The sequence below is a fragment of the Lynx canadensis genome, chromosome D3, assembly GCF_007474595.2.
Source record: "Lynx canadensis isolate LIC74 chromosome D3, mLynCan4.pri.v2, whole genome shotgun sequence".
Classification (NCBI taxonomy): domain Eukaryota; kingdom Metazoa; phylum Chordata; class Mammalia; order Carnivora; family Felidae; genus Lynx; species Lynx canadensis.
Window position 1 is genome coordinate 71754598 of NC_044314.2, and position 23755 is coordinate 71778352.

General features: G+C 43.0%; 1 protein-coding gene across 3 annotated transcripts in view; it reads left to right on the forward strand.

The window, feature by feature from the left end:
- The window catches only part of TCN2 (transcobalamin 2), a 41206-nt gene that overhangs the window by 7550 nt on the left and 9901 nt on the right, over positions 1-23755 (forward strand). The window contains exons 2-3 of one of the 3 annotated variants that reach the window (XM_030336267.1): positions 19278-19426; positions 19774-19987. In XM_030336267.1, the coding sequence (XP_030192127.1) occupies positions 19924-19987 (64 nt within the window). In that variant the 5' untranslated portion in view covers positions 19278-19426; positions 19774-19923. Of the gene's footprint in view, positions 1-19277; positions 19427-19478; positions 19625-19773; positions 19988-23755 lie in introns of those variants that run through there. The other 2 variants (XM_030336265.1, XM_030336268.1) reach the window with 2 other exon arrangements.

The following is a 23755-nucleotide window of genomic DNA, read 5'->3' on the forward strand; positions in this document are numbered from 1 at the left end:
GAACAATTGACATGAAAGTGTTCCGATAAGACTATACTCCTTGAAAAGCTCCTGGAATGAAAGTAAAGGAATAGAAGAGGAGATACTCATGAATCTTGCACCTAGCCTCAGAGTCCAGATGAGAAGACTCAGGCCCCACGTTGGGCCCTGAAAGATGTGAAATGTTGGGGTCTGGGAGCAAATGGTCAAGAAAGAATTCTTGAGATATTTTCAGTGCAAAAAGGTGGTTTTATTAAAGCATGTGGACAGGACTCATGGGCAGAAAGGGCTGCACTGGGTTTGTGAGGAGTGACTGATTACATACTTTCAAGTTGGGAGGCAGTTAGGGATAGTGTACGTCCCTAAGGAGTTTGGAAGCAAGGTTTCCAGGACCTTGAGGGGCTAGCTGTTGTTAAGTAAGGTCATTTACTACTGTCTAGTAAACCCTTAGTCATGAGACACTTCAGATATATATCAGTGGGCCATATGCTTGGAGGATGATTGCTAACATATATCTTGGGAGGAGTGGTAGAGATAAAGGAAGTTTCCATAGGGATTTTTATATGTTAAAAAAGACTTATAGGATCCTGGAGGTTGGACTAATGTCAAGCTAAGTTTGCCTTTGGCCTCTAGCAAAACATTAAGGCAGTCGAGTTCCTGGAGGAAGGTCACTCTGCCTGTCCCATGTACTTGTCAATGGGCTATAAATTATAAGGAAATTTAATTTTTTTTCCTTTTGCCTTTTTTCTCCACATCAGTGTGGTCTTGGGAAGTAGATAAAAATTTTAAGGCCTCCAAACTCCCATTTAGATATTGCCTTGAAAGTTTAACTTTGATGCGTTTGTGAATCTGACCTAGCCCAAAGTCATGGTCACAGATTTCATCCTTTAGAGGTAGAGACAGACGTTAAACACTGGCTGATGCTTGTTTTGAACTATGTGAAGTCTATTATCGACCTTAAACTAAAGCTAAAATAAAGATCCAGCAATTTCACAAACAATGAAAAATGAAATAAAAACCAGGTAGGGCAAAGTGAGCTGGCAAAGACTTTGAAGAAACTTGCCAGAGAGAAGTGTGAGGAAAACCAGGGGCATGTGATGTTAACAGCAGAAGACTGAGGAGTGTTTCACAAAGAATCTGAGGACAATAGGAGTGGAGCAAGGATGAAGGAGAAAGAGACTGCCCAGGCCAGAGGCAAAAGTTTGGGTGATTTGAAGAATGACAGATTGCAGAAGTCCATTATGACTGGAGCCTGGAGGGTGTGACTGGACAAAAGGAGATGATGGACACGAGAGGTCAGTAGTGGCTGGTTCCTAAAAGGAAGATGGGAGTGAGACCTGTATGAGACATGTGACCTGGGCAGTTGTTCCTGGCCCTGTGCTTGATCCAGTACTCTCTCCATTGCTATCTTGAAATTCTCTCTCTCTCTTTTTGAGAGAGAGCATGCTAGTGGGGGAGAAGGGCAGAGGGAGAAAGAGAGAGAAATTCTTAAGCAGGCTCCATGCTCAGCACAGAGCCTGACACTGAGCTTGATCCCACGACCCTGGGATCATGACCTGAGCTGAAATCAAGAGTTGGACAATCAACCGATTGAGCCACCCGGTAGTCCCACTGTCTTGAAATTCTTAACAATTTTTTAACAAGGCACCCTGCATTTTCATTTCACACTGCCCCTGATAAATCATGTAGCTGGTGATGTGATGTTATGGGGGTCAGGAGTGAACGGTCAGTAAAGAATTCTTGAGACGTCTTTGGTACAAAAAAGGTTTTTTTATTAAAGCATGGGGACAGGACCCATGGGTAGAAAGAGCTGCACTGGGATTGTGAGGAGTGACTGATTATATACTTTTTAGTTACTAGGAGTTAGGGATAGTGTAAGTCTCTAAGGAATTCGGAAGCAAAGCTTCCAGCATCTTGAGGGGCTAGCTGCTATTAAGTAAGGTCATTTACTACTGTCTAGTAAACTCTTAAGTCATGAGACCCTTCAGAGGTAATCAGTGGGCTTGGAGGATGATTGCTAACCTGTATCTTGGGTGGTTAGAGATAAAGGAAGTTTCCAAGGGGATTTTCATATGTTAAAGAAGACTTACAGGATCCTGGAGGTCAGCTAATGTCAAGCTAAGGTTGCCTCTGTCTCTAGTGAAATATTAACATGTAGGCAGTTGAGTTCCTGGAGGAAGATTACTCTGCCTGTCCCAAGGACTTGTCAATAGACTGCAAATTGTAAGGAGATTTAGTTTTTTCTACATTTCTTTTGCCTTTATTCTTAGTATCAGTTGGTCCTGTTCACAGGAGGGACCTTGTTTTGCTTACATTGATCTTGAGGGGTCAGTAGAAGACACAAGTGGAGGTATCTAGGAAAGCAGTTGTACATTTAGGTGCAGAGCTCAAAATCGAGGTCATATAGGTACCAGATATTTATAGGTATCTGAGTCTCAGGGAAGTGAAAGGACTTACCCAAGGTCACTGCACCCAAGGTAAATTGGCTGAAGAACCCACTGCTGAATGCACATTCCACTGCCTGAAGAGCTGTAGACAGGCTCAATTCAGGCATGTAAGGCTTAGTTCCCTCCTGTCTTATGGAAAGTGTTGTGTAACTCCAGGACAATGTGAGGCAGACTTTAGTTCCATAAAGGGAAGAGTTTGTTTTATTTTTTGTTAAAAGTAGGGATAAGACAGAGAAGCTTTAACCTCTGTGCCTGAAAAGCTGTCTTTTTTTTTTTATAATATAATTTACTGTCAAATTGGTTTCCATACAATACCTAGTGCTCATCCCAAGTGCCCTCCTCAATGCCCATCACCCACTTTCCCCACTCCCCCACCCCCCTCAACCCTCAGTTTGTTCTCAGTATCCAAGAGTCTCTTATGGTTTGCCTCCCTCCCTTTCTGTAACTTTTTTTCCCTTCCTCTCCCCCAATGCTATGGGCACCAGTGACAGTCACAACAAAGTTTATTGCAATGAGAGGCAAGGCCAACCGATTGGGACCGACACTCTTGACCAGAGTGCGGTCTTGAACAGCCGGGGTACAGAGTTTTTACAGCCGACCACATCGTGTTATCATCACCTGGTAACAGAACAAAGAAATAGTTCCCAGATGGGGGTGGAAACAGCCCCAATCCAATCAAACACTAATCCAGTTGATTTTGCTTGAACTTTTGTTCCCTTGATTGATAGGACAAGGTTGTTATCTCTTAATCTACAGTGTTAAAACAAAGCTGTTATTTCTTAAGGCTACAGGTTAGCCCTACACTACAATTTAACCCTTACACAAGGTCTTCTGTTAAGTTTCTCAAGATCCACATATGAGTGAAAACATACGGTATCTTTCTCTGACTGACTTACTTCACTTAGCATAATACCCTCCAGTTTCATCCACGTTGCTGCAAATGGCCAGATTTCATTCTTTCTCATTGCCAAAGTAGTATTACATTGTGTATATAAACCACATCTTCTTTATCCATTCGTCAGTTGATGGACATTTAGGCTCTTTCCATAATTTGGCTATTGTTGAAAGTGCTGCTATAAACATTGGGGTACATGTGCCCCCACGCATCCGTACTCCTGTATCCCTTGGGTAAATTCCTAGCAGTGCTATTGCTGGGTCATAGGGTAGTTCTATTTTTAGTTTTTTGAGGAACCGCCACATTGTTTTCCAGAGTGGCTCCACCAGTTTGCATTCCCACCAACAGTGCAAGAGGGTGAGGGAAGAGGTTTTTAATCTTTAGATCTGTCTGATGTGATATGATGTGGGCTCTGGGAGCAGATGGTCAAGAAAGAATTCTTGAGACATTTTCAGTGCAAAAAAGTGTTGTGCCCAGAATTCGTGATCCCCAAAGACCACCAGGGAGCCGAGTCCGATGCAAAAGCAGAGAGCCTTTATTTGAGCTAGTTCGAGCTCAATCCCCTACCCGCACCGATGCAGCGGTGAGATGCCGGAGGGAGAGAGAGAGAGCGAGTTTCAAAAGCACAAAGGTTTTATAGGGATCTAGGGGCGGTTGGTGGGGTAACGGTCGTGGCCTTAGCAGCCGATTGGCTGGGGAAGGGTCAGAGTCCCGTTGCGCAGGTTGCCGGGTGTGGTTTGAACGGGAAGTTTGAACGGGTGAGTGGGAAGTTACTCAAGGGGAGGAGGCGTGGTCTGAGGTTTGAGCTGGAATTTCTTTCTGTGGTTTTCCCGGAAAGGGGGCCATGTTGGGGATATAGTCACTCAAGATGGAGGACACAGAACAAAATGAAGTCAGCCGGCCTAGGTCCGCTCTTTCAAAAGGTGGTTTTACTAAAGCATGGGGACAGGACCCATGGGTACAAGGAGCCACCCAGGATTTGTGAGGAATGATTGGTTATACACTTTTAAGTTGAGGAGGGACACAGAGAAAGGAAGTTTCCAAAAGAATTTCCCTATGTTAAAGAAGACTTAACAGGATCCTGGAGGTCTTGCTATCTTAAAGCTAAGGTTGCTTTTTGCCTCTAGCAAGTCGTTAACTTTAAAAGACAATTGTCAGTTCCCGGATGGATGTCATACTTTGCCTGTCTCAAGTATTTGTTAATGGGCTGCAAGTTGTAAGGAAATTTAATTTTACTTACATTTCCTTTTGCCTTTATTCTCTTCCTCCTGTGCACTCACAGAATTCATTCTTCACCATTGTGGGTGAAGAACCCAGTCTCTGCAGGTAGACACATCTGGCTTTATCCCCAAGCTATGGACAAACCACTTTACCCCTCTGTACCACACTTCCTCAATTGTAAAATGGGGAAAACACAAAGTAGTTGTTGATATAAATATTGTTAAATTATTTTTTTAAACAGACAATTGTGATCCAGCCACTTTGGAAGATAGTTTGGCAGGTTTTGTTTTTTTGTTTTTTTTACAAAACTAAATGTGGTGTTACCATACTATCCAATAACAACACTTTTAGGTATTTACTCAACTGATGTGAATATTAAATGATGAGGTTTTTGGGGTGACAGTGGGGTTTGTGGGGTCCGGAGCTGATGACCAAGAAAGAATTCTTGAAGACATCTTTGGTGCAAAAAGGTGATTTTATTAAAGCACAGGGAAAGGACCCGTGGGCAGAAAAGAGCTGCCCAGGGAACATGAGAAGAGACTGGTTATATACTGTGGAGATCAAAGTCCTGGGGAAGTTTCCAATGGGATTTTCATATGTTATAGAGGACTCGCAGGATCCTGGAGGCCTACCTATTGTCAGGCTAAGGTTTTTCCCTCCAGCAAAGCATTAGCATTAAGACATAGGGAGTTCCCGGAGAAACTTTTTACTCTGCCAACCTCAAGTATTTGTCAATGGGCTGCAGGTTATAAGGAAATTTAGTTCTACCTGTCATTTCCTTCTGCCTTTGTTTCCCACATCACTATGGAGGGGTGATGTTGGGGCTCCAGGAAACGGAGTCTATAGTTTTCTGGAGATTAGGCTATTGATGAGATTGCCTTTTTCTTGTGATTTACTAAGATATTTGTAAATAGATGGAGACTCGGGTCCTGCCTGACTGTGATCTCTCCCAGTTAACCATTTGTTTTTCCCCTTTCCTTTGTTCTTGGGCCGCCTGAGGAATATCACACATATCCCCCCTGGGGGTGTGTGGGGGTATTTGCAGCCTGTCAGCTTGCCTTATGCTCCTTCATCGCTAAATATACACATAAAACCTGCACCTGAATATTTACAGCAACTTTATTCATAATTGCCAAAATTTAAAAGGAACCAAGATATCCTTCAATAGGCGGATGGATAAACAAATCACACTATGGTATATTGTGTATATACCGTACAATGAATATTACTCCACAATAAAAAGAAATGCGTCATCAAGCCATGAGAAGAATGGATAAATCTTAAATACACATTGCTAAGCGAAAGAAGCCAGTCAGCAAAGCCTACATATTTTAAGATTTCAATCTTGTGACATTCTGAAAAAGGCAAACTATAGACAGTTAAAAGGTCAATGGTTGACAGCCGTTTGGTGGTAAGGGCGAAAGGGATGAATAGATGAAACACAAGGAGTTTTTTAGGGTGGTGAAACTATCCTGTGTGATACGGTATAGGAGGATGTATGATACTATGCATTTGTCAAAACCCATGGAATGTCACAGCACAAAGAGTGAATCTTAATGTGTGCAAATTAACCACAGAAAAAGAACCACTTAGGAGGCTGGTGGAATCCCAGCATGGAAGGCAGAATGTGACAAAACAGTCTAAAGGTTTTACAAATATATGAAACAACCTTGCTGAAATGGATGGGAAAAAAAGGTGATGAGACAAGTAACAAGTCAAAAATCATTTGCTATATATGCGAGGGTTTATCTTTGGTCCCTCCATTCTATTACATTGGTCTGTATATATATCCTTATACCAAACTATTTTTTAAAATTCTCTATGCTATACTTTTCATCTCCATGACTTATTTATTTTATAACTGTAAGTTTGTATCTCTTAATCCACTTTACCTATTTAACACGCCACCCCTCTGGCAACCACCAGTTTGTTGTCTGTATTTTAAGAGTCTGTTTAGCTTTGTTTTGTTTCTTTGTTTGTTTTAGATTCTACATATGAGTGAAATCATGTGGCATTTGTCTTTTTCTGTCTGACTTATTTCATTTAGCTTAGTACAACCTAGGTACATCCATGTTGTCCCAGGTGGCAAGATTTCATTATTTTTTATGGCTGAGTAATATTTCATTGTACACAACATATACCATATCTTCTTTATCTGTTCATCTATCCATGGACACTTTGGGTTGCTTCTGTATCTTGGCTATTGTAAATAATGCTTCAGTGAACGTAGGGGTATATATATCTTTTCAAATGAGTGTTTTTGGTTTCTTTGGGCAAATACCCAGTAGTAAAATTACTGGATCATATGGTATTTCTATTTTTAATTAAAAATTTTTAAGTTTATTTATTTATTTTGAGAGAGAGACAGAGAGAGAGGAGAGTATGGGCAGAGAGAAAGGGGGAGAGAGAATTCTAAGCAAGCTCTGCACTGACAGCACAGAGTCCAACATGGGGCTTGAACTCATGAACTGTGAGATCATGACCTGAGCTGAAATCAAGAGTCAGATGCTTAACTGACTGAGCCACCCAGGCACCCCTCTATTTTTAATTTTTTGAGGAACCTCCATAGTGTTTTTCATGGTGGGAAGTATAACCAAGCCTTTATGGGACCAGAGGGCACAAGTAAGCAACATGAACAGGTAGCCTAAGGCCTCTCTATTACACACAACAGTTGCTCCAGAATCCCTCCTCACTTTGTACCAAAGGCTGTATGGAGGTCCCATTTGACTAGCTGAAGGAGGAGGAAAATACTCAAGCTTGATTTATGGATGACTAGGCTCAGTATACAGACAGGTACAAGGCAAAAATAGACCATAGATGATACATCATAGCTACTTTCAGGGTTGGTCTTGAAAGACAGTAGAGATGGAAGATCTTCCCAATGGGTGGGGCAGTAACCAGTCATCTGCTCTGTATGGAAGATAAAGTGGCCCAAGAGAAGAATACACATAGATTCCTGGGCAGTAATTAATGGTTTGGCTGTGGGGTAGATGTATGTTGATGGATGTGATGGTGAAAGTAATAGAGAAATCACTGATCCCCCAATATGCCACTATTCTTTGAGGCAGACAACTGGCCACTCAATGGCAGTTTAGCCACAGTGTACACTCTTTGTCCTGGAAAGGTCACTGGTTTGTCCTCACAGAGATAGATACATAATCTGGGTAAGGGTTTGTCTTTTCTGCCTGGAGAGTCTCAGCCAGCATCACTATCCAGCAGCCTATGGAATTCCTGATACATGTCATTTCATTCAACCAGGGGACCCATTTCACATGTAACGTTATGTAGGAGTCAGCAGGTGGCCATGGGATTCAGTGGTTGTATCACTTATTGCACCATCCAGAAGCAGCCAGCATCACAGAATACTGGAATGGTCTTCTACAGGCATGGCTGAAGCATCAGGTTGGAGAAAATACTCTGCAACAATGGGAACTCATTCCAGTTATACCCAATGACCCACTGGGAGGATATTATACTTCTCATCCTCGTAACTCTGGGCTCTGCAGAGCTGGAGACCCTGGTTTTCAAAGGGGACATGCTTTTTCCAGGATCCACAGAAAAGGTCCCATTGAACTATAAGTTATGGCTGCCACCTGGATGCTTTGACCTCTTGTTGTCCAGGGACCATCGGGTTTGAAAAGGAGTCACTGTACTGCTAGGAGTAATTGACTCTGACCAGCTGGAAGAAAAGATCAGGCCACTTTATTCAGTGGGGACGGGGCAATATGTACAGAGCACAGGTGAATTGTGGGAGCTTCCTTGTATTCCATTGCCCATTGCAGCTGTGAGTGGACACATGGAATGCCCTGCCATGAAGACAGTTAGCATTCCAAGGGCTCAGGACCCTCAGCAATAAGGTTTGGATTACACCACTGAGTTAGCCATCAAGACCTGCTGAGTTGAGAGCTGAGGGTCAGGTAAATTTAGAATGGATAGTGGAAGACAGAGAGGAGGAGTACCAGTTGCAACCCCGAGAACAACTGAAACAATGGGGTGTTGTAATTTATTCCACGAACTTCCCTCTTTTAAAGTTCTGCTCAGGAAACGAGGCCTGTGGAGCTATTCCCTGAACCTGTGTGGATAAGCCAATATATATAGCACAAGGGGTGGACTGTAATGGCTGCAAAACACACCCCTTAGATCTCCTACTGTGGGAAGCACAATTGTCTGACTGCCCCAGCTGTGCTATGAAGTTTATCACATGTTAGTGCCAAGATGACTCTTCCCATGGGGCTGCTCTCAGTGACTCTCAGTGTACTCAATGACTGAGTACAGCAAGGATACAGACTTGTTCCTTAGGATCACAGGACTCCTCTATTGGGTGATTGTTTTGTGTCCATCTCAGCTATTGATAGTGATGCTCTCAGCTAGGAATGTGAGGCACTCCTCTGGGGCTGTACAACTTGTGGTGGGCCCCCACAGACATTGCCCAGACTGGAGCCAGTGTTGTGGTCAGACTGGCCCTTGTGCTTCCTATTATGATTGCAAAACATACCTCAACAATAACCATCAGGGAATTAAAAAAAAAAAAGGTTTATTACTCACAGATTCTAGAGGGTACATGACATGCCCAGGGCCATACAGCAAGGTCATGGGTAGAGGGAGATAGAGCATGCACCAGGGGTTTTGCCTTTATTAGGGTCAAGGGTGGGTTGCCTATGGTTTTGAGGTTTCACTCTTCATTGGCAAATTAAAAACATAAGAACAGGAAATAGGGCACCAGAGGAGAAAAGCAGGGTGGCTCAATGGGCAGTCATATAGGTTATCTAGGGCTTAATAACACGGAGACTGCATGAATGGGGACTGCCTCTTTCCTTATCTGTTTGGTTAGCTAGTAACTGGATCACATAAGTTGGCAATATGTTTATTTCAGATGAATGTCCTTGAAATGGATGCCTTGGCAATCAAAAGTTTAATGTCAGGCACTTCTATTACAATTTTTAAAAAGCTTATTTTCAGACACAGACACTATAGTGACTGATTTGAGGGCTCATTGTCAGTCTTGTTAAAACTTTCTTAGAGCTATACACCAGCCTTTGATCTCCCTTACTTATTTCCTTCTTTTCCTCTCTCCTTCACAGGGTTTAGACCTGTACCCCAGGCTGATGGGTCCCCTGGCCTCCTCTGGCTCCCTCCCAGAGAATTCTCCCCAGTCAATCCTATGCACCCCTAATCTCATCTTGGCATCTGTTCTTGGAGAACCTGGACTAACATAGCCAGTCATAGGTTCATAGCTTGTTGATGGTTCAAAGTAAGCATATCCATAGAACCAGCACCCAGATAAGGAAACAGAATGTGACCAGCAACCTGGAAGCCCTCCCAACTGTGTTCCCTTTTAGTTCCTATTCCTCAAAGAGAATCACTAATTTGACTTCCCAAATCATACCTTAGCATTGCCTGTTTTTGAACTTTGTATCAATTGACTCTCGATTGTTTTGTTAAGAACTGTGAAAGGTCCAAGGTGTTAACCCACTCTCACAGATATGTAATTTTATATATAAACACTGCAGAAACATGAGGCCTCTGGGTCAGGGAAAGAATTTTTGCTTGATACCCACAACCAGATCAATAGCTAGAGTAGCACTGTAGCATTGGTTCCCTGCACCTAGACCCACAGACAACTCAGTAACAGCTAATGGAGGCTTTCTGTGTGAGTGGTGAGTCATACCTCATAAGTGAGAGATGGAAAACAATGGTTTTTCCCCACTTCTATATGTAGGAAAAATCAGCTGCCTTCTCCTTCCCTCTTGAAAGAGAAACATCGCTGTTTATTGGACACTGAATGCAAAAGCTCCTAGGTACTTACCCTAATCTGACAGATTGTAAATACATCCTTCCAAGAACTGGATAAGCCCCAGTATCTGGCTCTTATGATGTAGAGATGTTTGGGGTATCTGGGCTTTATCCATTTTGACAAGTAAGTACATGGGGAGAATAGCACTCCAGTCTTCCTGGAACCTTGGGAGCTTAAGCCAGGGGCCTAGTTAGATTGTACCCACGTGGCCTTCTCAGGGAAATAAGAGAAGTTTTATTATGCTTTTGGATAGGACTTAAATTAACTAGACAAATGGCTACAGATTAAACTCTCGTGATACCTGAAAAGTTGAATGTTGAATTGAAAGTGAGCATTGCCTATCTTTATATCATATACATGTCCACATCTTAGGAGAGTAGGGTTTTCTATAGGAGCACCGAGACAGCCATGGACGTTTTATTTCCTTCCACGTTGTTTTCTTTTTTGTCTGGCTTCTTTCATTCAACATTATGTTTATGAAATTCATCCTTGTTGTGTGAATGTCCATTCATTCTCATTGCTATACAGAATATGCCATACTTTATCCATGTTATTTTTGGTGGAGACTAGATAGTGCAAAAAGTTCACCAACTGGGAAGATAGGGAATAGTTCACACTTCTGACAATAATTACAAGTTCAGGGGTTCCCAAGATCATCCTCAGGTTTGATAATTTACTAGAAGGATGGATTTTCAAAACTCAGTGAAAGCTGTTATACTCATGTTTACAATTTATTACAGGCAAAGGATGCAGATTAAAATCAGCCAAGAGATGAGACATATAGGGTGGAGTCTAGGAAAGTACCAAAGGTAGAGTTTCAAATTATCCTCTCCTTGTAGACTCAAGACACTGTTAGTACATGGACTGTGATAGCTGATATATTTGGGTTTATGTCTTCTGTCTAACTTTTGTTCTATCTATTCACTTTTTCTAGGTTTCGCCCCCCACCCCTCCACTGCTTTTTGTTTTCTTTTGGATTCATTCTCCCCATACTAATTCTGTTTTTCTCTCTACTAGTTTATATACTGTTTCTGTTCTTCTAACGATTACCCCCAAATTTTAACTTACACCTTTGACTTAGCAGATCCTAAAGTTAATCATTATTTTATTCTTCTCAGGAAAAATACACAGACCTTTATTTCCTTTAATTCCATTCTGAACCCTCTACACTTATATACAATTGTACTTTATTTTTATCTTGATGTTATGCCCTGTATATTAGACATTATTTGCATTGTTTTACATAGTCAATATTTGTTTACATTTGTCCTCAAGCTTGACATTTTCTTTGCTCTTGTTCTTTCTTACATCTTAGACTTTCCTTCTGTAAACATTTTTCTTCTTCTGGAGGTATGTTAGTGAGGTTCTGTTTCAGGTAAACTCTTGATTTTTTGGTTGTCTTAAAATGTCTTCATTTTACCCAGTTTTTATTTTGAATGATAGATCCACTGGGTATAGAATTCCAGCCAATGGTATAGAATACCATTCCAATGGTGTATTCTCTCAACACAATGAAGACATTAATCTAGTGTGTTTTGGCTTCCATTGTTGCTATTGAGAAGTTATCTGTCAGTAGAATTATTATTTCTTGTAGGAAATGTGTTTTGTTCTAGCTTCTTTTAGGATATTCTCTTTATCTTTGAATTTTTAGTTTTGTTATGGTGTATCTAAGTTTGGATTTGTTTATATTTCTCTGGCTTGAGATTCACTGGTATTCCTCATTCTGAGGATTTATATCTTTTCTCAACTGTAAAGTTGCTCTTCCTCCCACTTCCTTTCCATACTGTACTCTTCTGAAGGAAGTCACTATGCATAGCCCATACTTGTGGAGTGGGGAGTTATGCTCCCCCTTCAAGAAGGTAGAATATCTACACACATTATTTGGAGTTCTTCTGCATAAGATATTTGTCTCTTATCCATTTGTCTTAGTCTGTTAAGGCTGCTATAACAAAATACTGTAGACTAGGTGGCTTATACACAATAGAAATTCATTTTTCACATTTCTGGAAGCTGGAAAGTCCATGATCAGGATGCCAGCAGATTTGATATCTGGGGAGGACCTGCTTTCTGGTTTGTAGACAGTTGTCTTTTCACTGTGTTCTTCACATGACTGAAGGAGTAAAGGAGCTTCCTGGGGTGTTTTTTATAAGGGGACTAATTCCACTTATGAGGGCTCCTAATCACCTCCCAAAGGCCCCACCTCCAAATACCATCACATTGGTTGCAGATTGGATTAAGTTTCAATACATGAAGTTTGGGAAGACATAAATGTGCAGCCTATGGCACCATTTGTTTACTTATTCAATCATTTATGAAATCAGTATGGACTTAATGATATTGTTGTTTTGGGAGTTATATTCTAATACTTCTTTATTTTGTTGCTCAGATTGTTCCAGCTTTGGCCATTAGGGGGTTCTTTTCGTTGACTTCTCTATTCCCTTGGCACACTCCATCAGATGCATACATGCCTCTGTGTGTGTGTGTGAAAGAGGGGGGGGGGGGCTGGCGTGTACACACTTCTTTACTTTCTGGCACTATAAGGTGTTCCAGGCTCATCTTGTATATTTCTTGCCCCAGTCCTAGAATCAGGCTATTTTCCAGGGAGCCCTCCTCTCTTTTATTGGAGAATAGTGTTATAAACCAAAATCTGGGCACTAGGTAATCTTATTGCTACTGTGGTGTCTTTGCTTCTAGGCCTTCACAGCTGATAGCAAAAAATATATGTATGTACGCTGTTAACCTTAGAAGTAAAAGTGTCAATTATTTTACCGGCAAAAGATGGCTTTACTTGGGAATAGCTGAGAATTGCAATCCAGGACAGGCAAGCTACAGCAAAACCATAAGTGAGTCAGGAGAACAAATGAGAGGAACACTTTTTTTATAGAGAAAAGGGGGATTTGGAAGGGCTGTTGTAAATAGTCCATTGGAGTAGATTGGGAGTTCTAAGAATAGTGGCTTCTTATTTGCTGAACTTTGACTGTCTCTCATTGGCTATGTGGTTGCCAGGGGAGGAGGAAATCTTCCTTCCTCCAGCTAGGACACTAGGGTATCCACGTGCAAAGTCTCTTAGAGGGTCTGCAACTGAAGACAAGTGGTAGGCCACGAGAGCTCCCCCTGCTGGCTTCCCAATGCCATTGTAAACAAGGTTTCCTTTTTTTACTTTTCACAATACTGTTCTGTTTTGTACACACAAATCTATACATATTCTATATGTAACCATCTTTGTCTACGTTAAGCTAAATATGACTTCATAGTGATGCCTCCAGCGCTAATCCATTATCATCTGGATCATTCTAACCTCCCCTTGCTTATCTGTAAATTCCCACTCCAGCTGTGAGAAACCTACCTTCCATAATCTGCCATCCATTTACTTAATTGTTCAGTTCCAGTACACATGCCTAATAGTATCAGAATTAACTCATACCCTCATGATATACAACTTAGAGTACAGGGCTTATGTGCAAATCCTTTTGCCATTATTCTTACAATCCCACTCATTTTCAAAGTTTCTTAGGTCAGCATCCTTTCCTCCACCCCTTCAGTGAGGTTGTTTCATATATTGGTAATACAGACTAGATTGCTTATCACATTCTGCTTTCTATCCTGGAATCTCCTGATCTCCTCAATCATTTTTTTTAATTTGCATGCACTAAGTTCACTCTATGTGTTGTAAAGTTCTATAGGTCTTGAGAAATACATATATTATGTATCCACCATATTACTATCATACAGAATAGTTTTACTGTGCTAAAAAAATGCCCTGTTCTTGCTTTACCTATTCAATCCCCCTACCCTAGCTTCTTCCCCCCAGTCTCTGGGAACTCCTGATCTTACTATCTCTATAGTTTTGCCTTTCCTAGAATGTTATATTACAATCATATACTAGGTAGACTTTTCAGACTCTCTTCTTTCTTCACTCATTAATATGCCTTTAGGTTTCATTTGTGTGTCTTTGTGGCTTGTTTTCCCATTTCTTTTGATTGCTATTTAAATTTATACCATATTTCATTATATATGTGTGTGTGAGAATTTGTTTATCCATTTACCCATTAAAGAATATCTTGGGGGACGATGCCTGGGTGACTTCGGCTGAGGTCATCATCTCGCGGTTCATGGGTTTGAGCCCTGGCTCTGGCTCTGTGCTGACAGCTCAGAGCCTGGAGACTTCTTCAAGTTCTGTTTCTCCCTCTTTCTACCTTCCCTCACTCATGCTCTCTCTCTCTCTCTCTCAAAAATAAATAAACATTAAAAATTTTTTAAAAAAATATCTTGGTTGCTTCCAGTTTTGGGTAATTATGAATAAAGTTGTTGTAAAGTTACACATGAAGAATTTTGTGTGGACCTCCAGTTGGGTAAATAGCTAGGAATATGACTGCAGGATCTGATAGTAAGACTATGTTTTGCTTTTAAGAAACTGCCAAACTGTCTTCCAAAGTGACTGTTCCACCTTGCATTCCCACCAACAATGAATGGCAGTTTCTGTTGATCTGCAGACTCACCAGCATTTGATGTTGTCAGTGTTTTGGATTTTGAGCACTATTGGTGTGTAGTGGTATCACTGTTGTTTGAATTTGCAATTTCCTAATGACATATGACATGGAGCATCTTTTCAGATGCTTATTTGCCATTTATATATCATCTTTGATGAGGTGTCTGTTCAGGTATTTTGCCCATTTTTAAAATGGATTGCTTGTTTTCTTAATGTTGAGTTTTAAGAGTTCTTCGTATATTTTGGATAACAGTCTTTTACCATAAATGTCTTTTGCAAGTATTTCCTCCCAGTTTATGGCTTGTCTTCTCATTCTCCTGACTGTGTCCTCAGCAGAGCAGAAGTTTTTAATTTTAATGAAGCTCAGCTTATCAGTTATTTCTTTCACAGATCATGACCTTGATGTTGTATCTAAAAAGTCATCACCTCAGGGCGCCTGGCTGTCTCTGTCAGTAGAGCGTGTGACTCTTGATCTTTGGATTATAGGTTTGAGCCCCATGTTGGAGGTAAAGATTACTTTTAAAAAATTTAAAAATCTTAAAAAATGAAAATAAGAAATAAAAAGTTATTGCCTCTTCTAGAAGTTTTATAGCTTTGTATCTTACATTTAGCTCTCATTTTTTAATAAGACATATCCCTACATAGACTTTTTTTTTTTTTGCTTATGGACATCCAATTTGTTCTAGCACATTTGTTGTACTAGAACACAAAATTACTATCCTTTTTCCATTGTCAATTTCCTTTGCTTCTTTGTCAAGATATCAGTGGACAATTTTTGTGTGGGTCTATTTCTGGGGTCTTTATTCTGTTCCATTAGCCAATCCATTGATTCTTTCACCAGTTCTATACCATATATATATTTGTTAATGTTTATTTATTTTTGAGAGAGAGAGAGAGACAGAGCGCGAGCAGGAGAGGGGCAGAGAGAGAGGGAGACACAGAATCTGAACCAGGCTCCAGGCTCTGAGTGGTCAGCATTAGCTCAGAACCTGACACAGGGCTCAAACCCATGAATCACGAGATGATGACCTGAGCAGAAGTCAGACGCTTAACTGACTGAGCCACCCAGGTGCCCCAACACTATCTTGATTATTGTAGCTTTATAGTAAATCCTGAAATTAGATAGTGTCAGTCCTTCAACTTTGTTCTTTTTCAGTAGTTGATTATTCTCTGTATTTTGCTTCTCCATACAAGCTTTAGAATCAGTTTGTCAACATCCACAAAATAGCTTACTGGGATTTTGAATGGGGTCATTCGAATTTCTAGATCACATTGACATCAGTGTCACCATGACATCTTAACAATATTGAATCTTCCAGTCCATGGATACAGGATATTTCTCCATTTATTTAGATCTTCCTTGATTTCTTTTATCAATATTTTAGAGTTTTCTACGTATAGATCCTATACATTTTTTTTAAGTAGGCTTCACATCCAATGTGGGGTTTGAACTCATGACCCTGAGATCAAGAGTTGCATGCTCCACCAACTGAGCCGGCCCAGAGCTCCAATCCCATACATATTTTGTTCAGTTTACTGTTCACATTGTTTTCTCTCTTTGACTTTTGGAATTCTTTGAAGCCTAGGTTTGAAGTACATTCTTTTATTTTTTTATTATTTTTTTTTATTTTTTGAGGGAGAGAGAGAGCGAGCGAGCTGGAGAGGGGCAGAGAGAGAGGGAGACACTGAATCTGAAAACAGGTTCCAGGCTTTGAGCTGTCAGCACAGAGACTGACTTGGGGCTCAAACCCACGAATGGCGAGATCTTGACCTGAGCCGAAGTTGAACACTTAACTGACTGAGCCACCCAGGTGCCCCTGAAGTACATTCTTAAAGGCCTACCATTTCCTTCTGCCATGTGCTGAGATGGTTGTCCAAGCCCGTTTCTTATAAAATGGGAGTGTAATACTGTACTCCTAGGTTTCTCATTAGGATCAGATGAGAATGTTTGTGAACTGCTTAGCACAGTGGTAGGCATATGGTTCAAGCTCATTCCATTTTAGTGCTTATTAATGGCTAACTATCAAAATCCAGGAAAGAATGCTACAGGGGAAGAGTTAAATGTCCACTTAGCAAGTTTCCCATCTCCAAAGGTCTGGATTCCAGCTTAGTAAGAGAAAACAGACTTGCATGTGACACAAGACTGTTAGACTATCTTAATCCATGCAATGCTGGGCAACATCAGACAATCTGAGTAATCCTGTCTGACAGCCTTTCCTTCTTTTTTTTTTATTGTAGTTTTTTTTTTTCAATATATGAAATTTATTGTCAAATTGGTTTCCATACAACACCCAGTGCTCGTCCCAAAAGGTGCCCTCCTCAATACCCATCACCCACCCTCCCCTCCCTCCCACCCCCCATCAACCCTCAGTTTGTTCTCAGTTTTTAAAAGTCTCTTATGCTTTGGCTCTCTCCCACTCTAACCTCTTTTTTTTTTTCCTTCCCCTCCCCCATGGGTTTCTGTTAAGTTTCTCAGGATCCACATAAGAGTGAAAACATATGGTATCTGTCTTTCTCTGTATGGCTTATTTCACTTAGCATCACACTCTCCAGTTCCATCCACGTTGCTACAAAGGGCCATATTTCGTTCTTTCTCATTGCCATGTAGTACTCCATTGTGTATATAAACCACAATTTCTTTATCCATTCATCAGTTGATGGACATTTAGGCTTTTTCCATAATTTGGCTATTGTTGAGAGTGCTGCTATAAACATTGGGGTACAAGTGCCCCTATGCATCAGTACTCCTGTATCCCTTGGGTAAATTCCTAGCAGTGCTATTTTCCTTCTTTCACCTGAAACTCCCTCCATCCTCAAAGGCTGGTTGTTCTGACCAGGACCCTTGGAGAGAACACACTGGATCCCTGCTGCTAGGTCCCAAGAGAACTTCTCAGACAGATCCTTGGGACTGTTTTGAATCTGCAGGCTCCTCTGTGGAGCAGAGCAACTATGGGGGTCTGACCACACAGAGAAGTTATTGAAGTATTTGGCAAAAGGCTGTGGTTAGATGAAATGTAAACCAAGCAGTGTTTCAATAGACTCAATGCATTGCAGGGCTGCGTGAGAGGGGTCAACTTCAGACCTGGACAGCAAAGTGGACCCAGAGTCCTGTTCCCTTGGAAATTATAAGGATGGGTGTGTAATGTTGTATCCAGAAACTCCTGACCTGAGGCTGCTTCTCTGTGTCAAAGTGACTTAGCTCCTCCAGGCATGTTTCTTTCTTATAATTATGATTTCAAATAGCAAATTTATGATTTTAGGGGGAAAACAAAAAAATCTCAGTAAAAAAGTAATAGTCACTCAAAGAACATGATTATTGGGACACTTTGTAGCTGTAACATGACCTTGGGAAAAATGTTTCCTGTTAACATTGCAGCTGACTTTATCGGTACCTGTCCTGATGCATGGACAGGGCAGACTTTCACTTGTTCATTCCAAGCTAACTTTTACTTTCTTGGTGTAGATCCCTAAGTAGAAATCCTGAACCAAACATTTTAGTCATCTTTCTTTTTCACTTTTCTAGACGGTATTACCTAAAACAGCCCAGCTTTGCCCCCAGTGATTCTGTTTCTGATAAGCTATGGTGAATGTGCCTCCTCCCTGGTTGGTCACCACAGTACTTTTGAGTCTGTGGGAATCAGAGGTGATCCTCCTAAAGGAAACTGTTTCTCACCAGAGGCTGGGGGATGGGGAGTTCCTCCGTCATGGTCACCTCCTCCAGGCTGCCTTCCTGGAAGTGGCAGGAATCAGAATCACCACCACCCACCACAGGCAGAGGGTTGGGGGGCCAGGACGGTCCTGTCCCAGATCAAGACAACTCCATTGCACACAAATTGCTGAGGGTCCCCTGGAGGTCCAAACCTGAGAATCTGCAGATGTTGGGCCTCCAGTTGGCCTCCCTCCTTCCCAAGAACCTCACTCCTATGGGCCACACCCAGCCTTCTTGCACCAGAGAATCTAATTTTAATTTGTAAAGTATTTCTGTAAACAGATACATATACTTGTATTTATCGATGTCAAGAGCTTGAATTGTGATAAGTCAGGCACAAAACCAGATTATCTTGAAAGGCTAAACCTTGGCAATTAGCCATAATATGACTGCATTCCTCATTAGAGGAAATGATTATAGGTGTTTTAAGATCATAACATTTTCACAAGTTGAGCTGGAAAGGAGCTTAGAATGATCTCATCCAACCCTGTCATCTCACACAGAAGAAACTATTTCAAACTCAGAGAGGTTAAGTGACCTGGCCAAGGCCACACAGTACCACCAGGGTTAACTCTTAGACATTGATTCTCCTGTGTAGTTAGGCAAATGAGGAATCCTTTGTTCTCTCTTCTCCTTACAGATTTTTTTAAGGTTACTTTCCTAGACCTAATAAGTAGCCCTGCTACCCAGCGCTTCGTGTCTCAAATGATTAAATCCTGTTCCTTGTTTCGTTTTGTCTTCAGGAGGCCTCCAGCTTTCCTGGCCGGTTGAAAAAACTGGCCCGGGTCCAGCCCCTCCCACCCCCAACTCTGGGCAGGCAGAGAACAGCTGACGCCAGCAGTCACTCATGTGACCACTACAGCTTTCTGTTTGCTCCCTGTCCCAGAACTGGGTGAGCACTTCCAGGGTCTCCTTCTGTTGGGGGTGGGGGGTACCAGGTAGGCACCCCAGTCCTTCCTGTCCACAGCTGGAACAGTGAAAGGGATACCACACAGGCACAGTTGGACAGACTTGGGCAGATCAGATGTCAGGCCTTCTGTGCTTGCCCAGGGCTCTTTAGGCAGCAAGACAGAATGTGGCTGGCCTCAAGGTGTCTCATACCATTCCTACTTGCGCCCCCCCCCCCCCCCCCGCCGTTCCCTACCTCCAGGAAGACTGCTCTGCCCTTCCTTCCTCTGTTCTTTGCCCTTCCTTTTCCCTCAGCTACAGATCTTTTCCTCTTTCTCTCTGTTGACTTAGCAGTTTGCTGCTTGGCGTGGAGGGATTAATCAGTGACAGGAAGCTGCCTCTTCTAGAGCCGTGACCGGCTGTGGTTAGGAAAGCCTCTGCAAGACCAGCCCTAGGAGTCTGTCCAGCTTCCCGCCTGCTGCTCACCCACCTGCTCCTGCCATGGGGCACCTTGGAGTCCTCCTCTTCCTGCTTGGGGGCCTGGGGGCTCTCGCTGATATCTGCGGTGAGTAACCAGATCTACCCTGCGCCTCTTTCCTCCAGGGTCCTTAGGAGGGAGGACTATAATGTCCAAGCCCCTGATTATATAATTCCTGGGGAAGTAGGCTGGGGTGTGTGGGAGGGTGCACTATATCTGCCCCTTTGGGCTTCATTAACAGTTGGGACTTAGCTGGACCTCAATGTTTGACACACTATAATGAGACTAGTTATAGTTGACCCTCAAAAAATGTGGGTTAGGGCTGCCAACCCTCCATGCAGCCAAAAATCCATGTATAACTTTTGACTCCCCTAAAACTTAACTACCAATAGCCTACTGTTGACTGGAAAGAAGCCTTACTGATAAGGTAAAAAGTCAATTAACACATGTTTTGTATGTTATATGTATTATATACTGAACTCTTATGATAAAGTAGGCTAGAAAAAAATATTATTAAGAAAATCACAAGGTAGGGGCACCTGGGTGGCTCAGTCAGTTAAGCGTCCGACTTTGGCTCAGGTCACGATCTCACAGTTCATGAGTTCGAGCCCTGCGTCGGCCTTGGGCTGACAGCTCAGAGCCTGGAGCCCACTTCCGATTTTGTGTCTCCCTCTGTCTGCCCCTCCGCTGCTTGCACTCTGTCTCTCGCATTGTCTCAAAAATAAATAAACATTAAAAAAATATTAAAAACAAAAAAAATCACAAGGTAAAGAAAGTACTTTTTTTTAAGTTTATTTATTTTGAGACAGAGAAAGAGTGTGAGCAGGGGAGGGGCAGAGAGAGAGGGAGAGAGAGAGAATCCCTGCACTGATAGTGCAGAGCCAGATTGGGGCTTGAACCCACAGACCGTGAAGTCATGACTTGAGCTAAAACCAAGAGTCAGGCACTTAAGTGACTGAGCTACCCAGGCACCACAGAAAATACATTTAAAGTACTGTACTGTATTAAGAAAAATTCACATATAAGTGGACCCATGCAGTTCAAACACGTGTTGTTGAAGGGTCAACTGTGTATGTCTGATAGCCCACCATACAAAAATGCTCCCATTCATTCACTCATGGGTTTATTTATTCATTCAACATGCATTGACTAAGACTTCTCTGTGTCAGTGCAGTGTTAGACTTTGGGGAAAGAACAAGGAGCAAGACAGGTCCCATCCTTGTCTTCCTAGTCCATCTGTTCTAGTAAAGGGGACAGACAAAAGAAGTCAAGAGACAAATCAGTGCTGTATTTGGGGGCCGTGGTAAGCACCAAAGGAAGTGAGCCAGGCATGGAGGTGGAGAGCTGGGGGCCACTGATTCAGGAAGAGCGTTCAGGGAAGGATTTCCGAGGACCAAGGGTGACAGGGGGATTGAGGCCCAGAGGAAGAAAAGGAGCTGGCAAGAAAAAGAGTGTGTTTGGGGGGTAGAACAGGCATCCCAGGCAGAGGGAAGCTAGTATGCAGTCACTGTTACAGGAGACAAGCCCGAGAGAGGCACAGGTGGCAGGTCATGGCAAGGCATTTGCATACTAGCATAGGAGCCTGGCTGCTTCAGCTCTGTGTGCCCGTGTCCCCAGGAGTCTCTCTGGGAACCCTTGGGAGTCTGAGCACACAGGCCTGGGGCTATTTGTGCACTGGCGATGGGCAGAAAGCAGGAGGCAGGCAGGGAAGCCTCTGTGTTTTGGGGCTACCCACCTCTCCTCCCTCCTTATATTCTGCCCACGGCCTTACACTGTGCAATATGCTTTCACTCCCAGTGTCTCTTGTGATCTTTGGAGAAATCGAGAGGCAGGTTCAGTCATGTCCAAGTGACAGATAAGTCTGTCAAGGGTTGGAGGAGCCCGGTGACCTGTCGGGGCTTTGTTGGACTCAGTTCTCAGAGTTCCAGGCCAGGGTCTTCCCTGAGCACCAGGAGCCTCCAACCTGTGTTCCATAAGTGCAACCAGACCCCTCACTATTGGATCTTGGTTCCTGTCTAGATAGTCCCCAGGGGAGACCTGGGACCCAGTCTTCATCCTCACTGGGCATGAACCATTCAATAGTGGGCCCATAGTCAAGACAGAAGCCCTGGGCAGGGTTTGGGGGTACAGCCCACTACTGCTGAGCCACTTACCTGCTCAACCCTCATTCCCTCACCTGCAAAATGGTCTAAGAATGCTTCCTGGCCTTCCTCCTTGGTGTGGTGTGAAGGACCCCATAACATCTGCTTTACCAGCTTAAAGCTCTGTGCAGTTGTGAAATTGACAAGGATGCTGCACTAATGCTTGCCCAGGGTAGGCTTCTATGCTTCTGAATGTCAAAGCCAGTCAGCTGGCAACGCTGCGTGGCCCTGTGAGCAGGAGGCACCACGGGAGGGAGCTTGCCCAGTGCCACTTTTATTACTGAGGTGAATCTGCCTGGCTCCTTCCTTTTAAGGAGGCTGAATTGTGGTTATCAGCCTCTCTTTATAGCTCTGGCTCCTCTTTTTATCACTTGTAGCCCCAGGGCTGACTCATCTGCTGGAGGTCAAAGCCTGGAGTGGGGGTGAGGCTCCCCTACCAGTTTGAAGAAAAGAGAGAGGGAAAGAGAGTTACAGAGAGACAGATGACCAGAGAGATAGGCTGAAAGAGGTAGAGACTAAGACAGATCCAGAGAGAATGAGGGAAACACCTACAGAAATGGAAGCAGATACAGAAAGGCACTGAGAAAGAGAAAGAGAAAGAAAAGTCACCCTTACCCCTTACCCCCACCACCTCCACAGGTAGCAACAAATACCTGTGACTTTTGGGGAAAAGAGGCATAAGATGGTGGGACCCATTAGGCACCTGGCTAGCTCAGTCTGTAGAACATGGGACTCTTGATCTTAGGGTCGTGAGTTCGAGCCCCACGTTGAGGGTAGAGATTACTTTAAAAAAAAAAATGGTGGGACTCAAACCAAGAAAGGTGGGCCTGTATGAGAGGAACCCTGTCCTCGTATCAGAAGGCCCAAGAGGCAGGTGAAGAGCTCTGGTTGGCAGTTCCATTGCTGAATCTCCTGGGAGGGGTGGCCTGCCCAGCATCCTGAGATGTGGCCCAGTGGAAGTAGCTGGAGCCCTACAGCAACTGGGAGGCAGTAAATGGGGAAAAGTCCAAAGTGCCTCCAGGGCCACCTACTGAGCTCAAGTTTCCTTCCCTAAGGGCGGAAGGCAGCAGTCAGCTGGAGCTAGAAAATATCCCTGAGGCTTCCCCTGGTATGTCAGCATTTTGGTTACACAGTTTCAGGCAAATCCCAAAGCACACAGAGAAATGGTTGTAAACAATGATGGCTTTCCAAGGATTCACCCCTCAATCTCAGGTCCCCTTCACCTAAACAGATGTGATAGGAAAAGCATTATTTTGAGATCTATACAGAGGAAGCTCACCAGGAGAGCCCCAGTTAGCCATAGGCAGCCAGCAGAGTTTTAAAACTGGGTATGTAACATGTTCTGCATGTGGGTTGCAGTTTGTGTAAATGGATAGAACATGAATTTAGCCGAGCACCAGAGAACAGCCGTTTTGTAGGCAGGTTTATCCTTGGCCGTGCAACCTTCTGGAAGACACAACCTAATTCTGAATGGCTGTTTCCTCTTTTGTGCAAAGCAATGATGACAGTACTTATGCCACAGGGCTGGCATGAGGACCAAGTGAGGTCGGGCACAGTGGCTGGGGCATATCACACAGCTTGGCCTCCATTCTCTGTTACTCCTGATGGCAGACTGGTTGCCCGGTACCAGCTTCCTCTGCCCTCAGCCCGCCACCTCTCCCTGGCCCACTCCAACTGCTCCTCTGGGAAATCTACTTTCCCCTATTTACATACT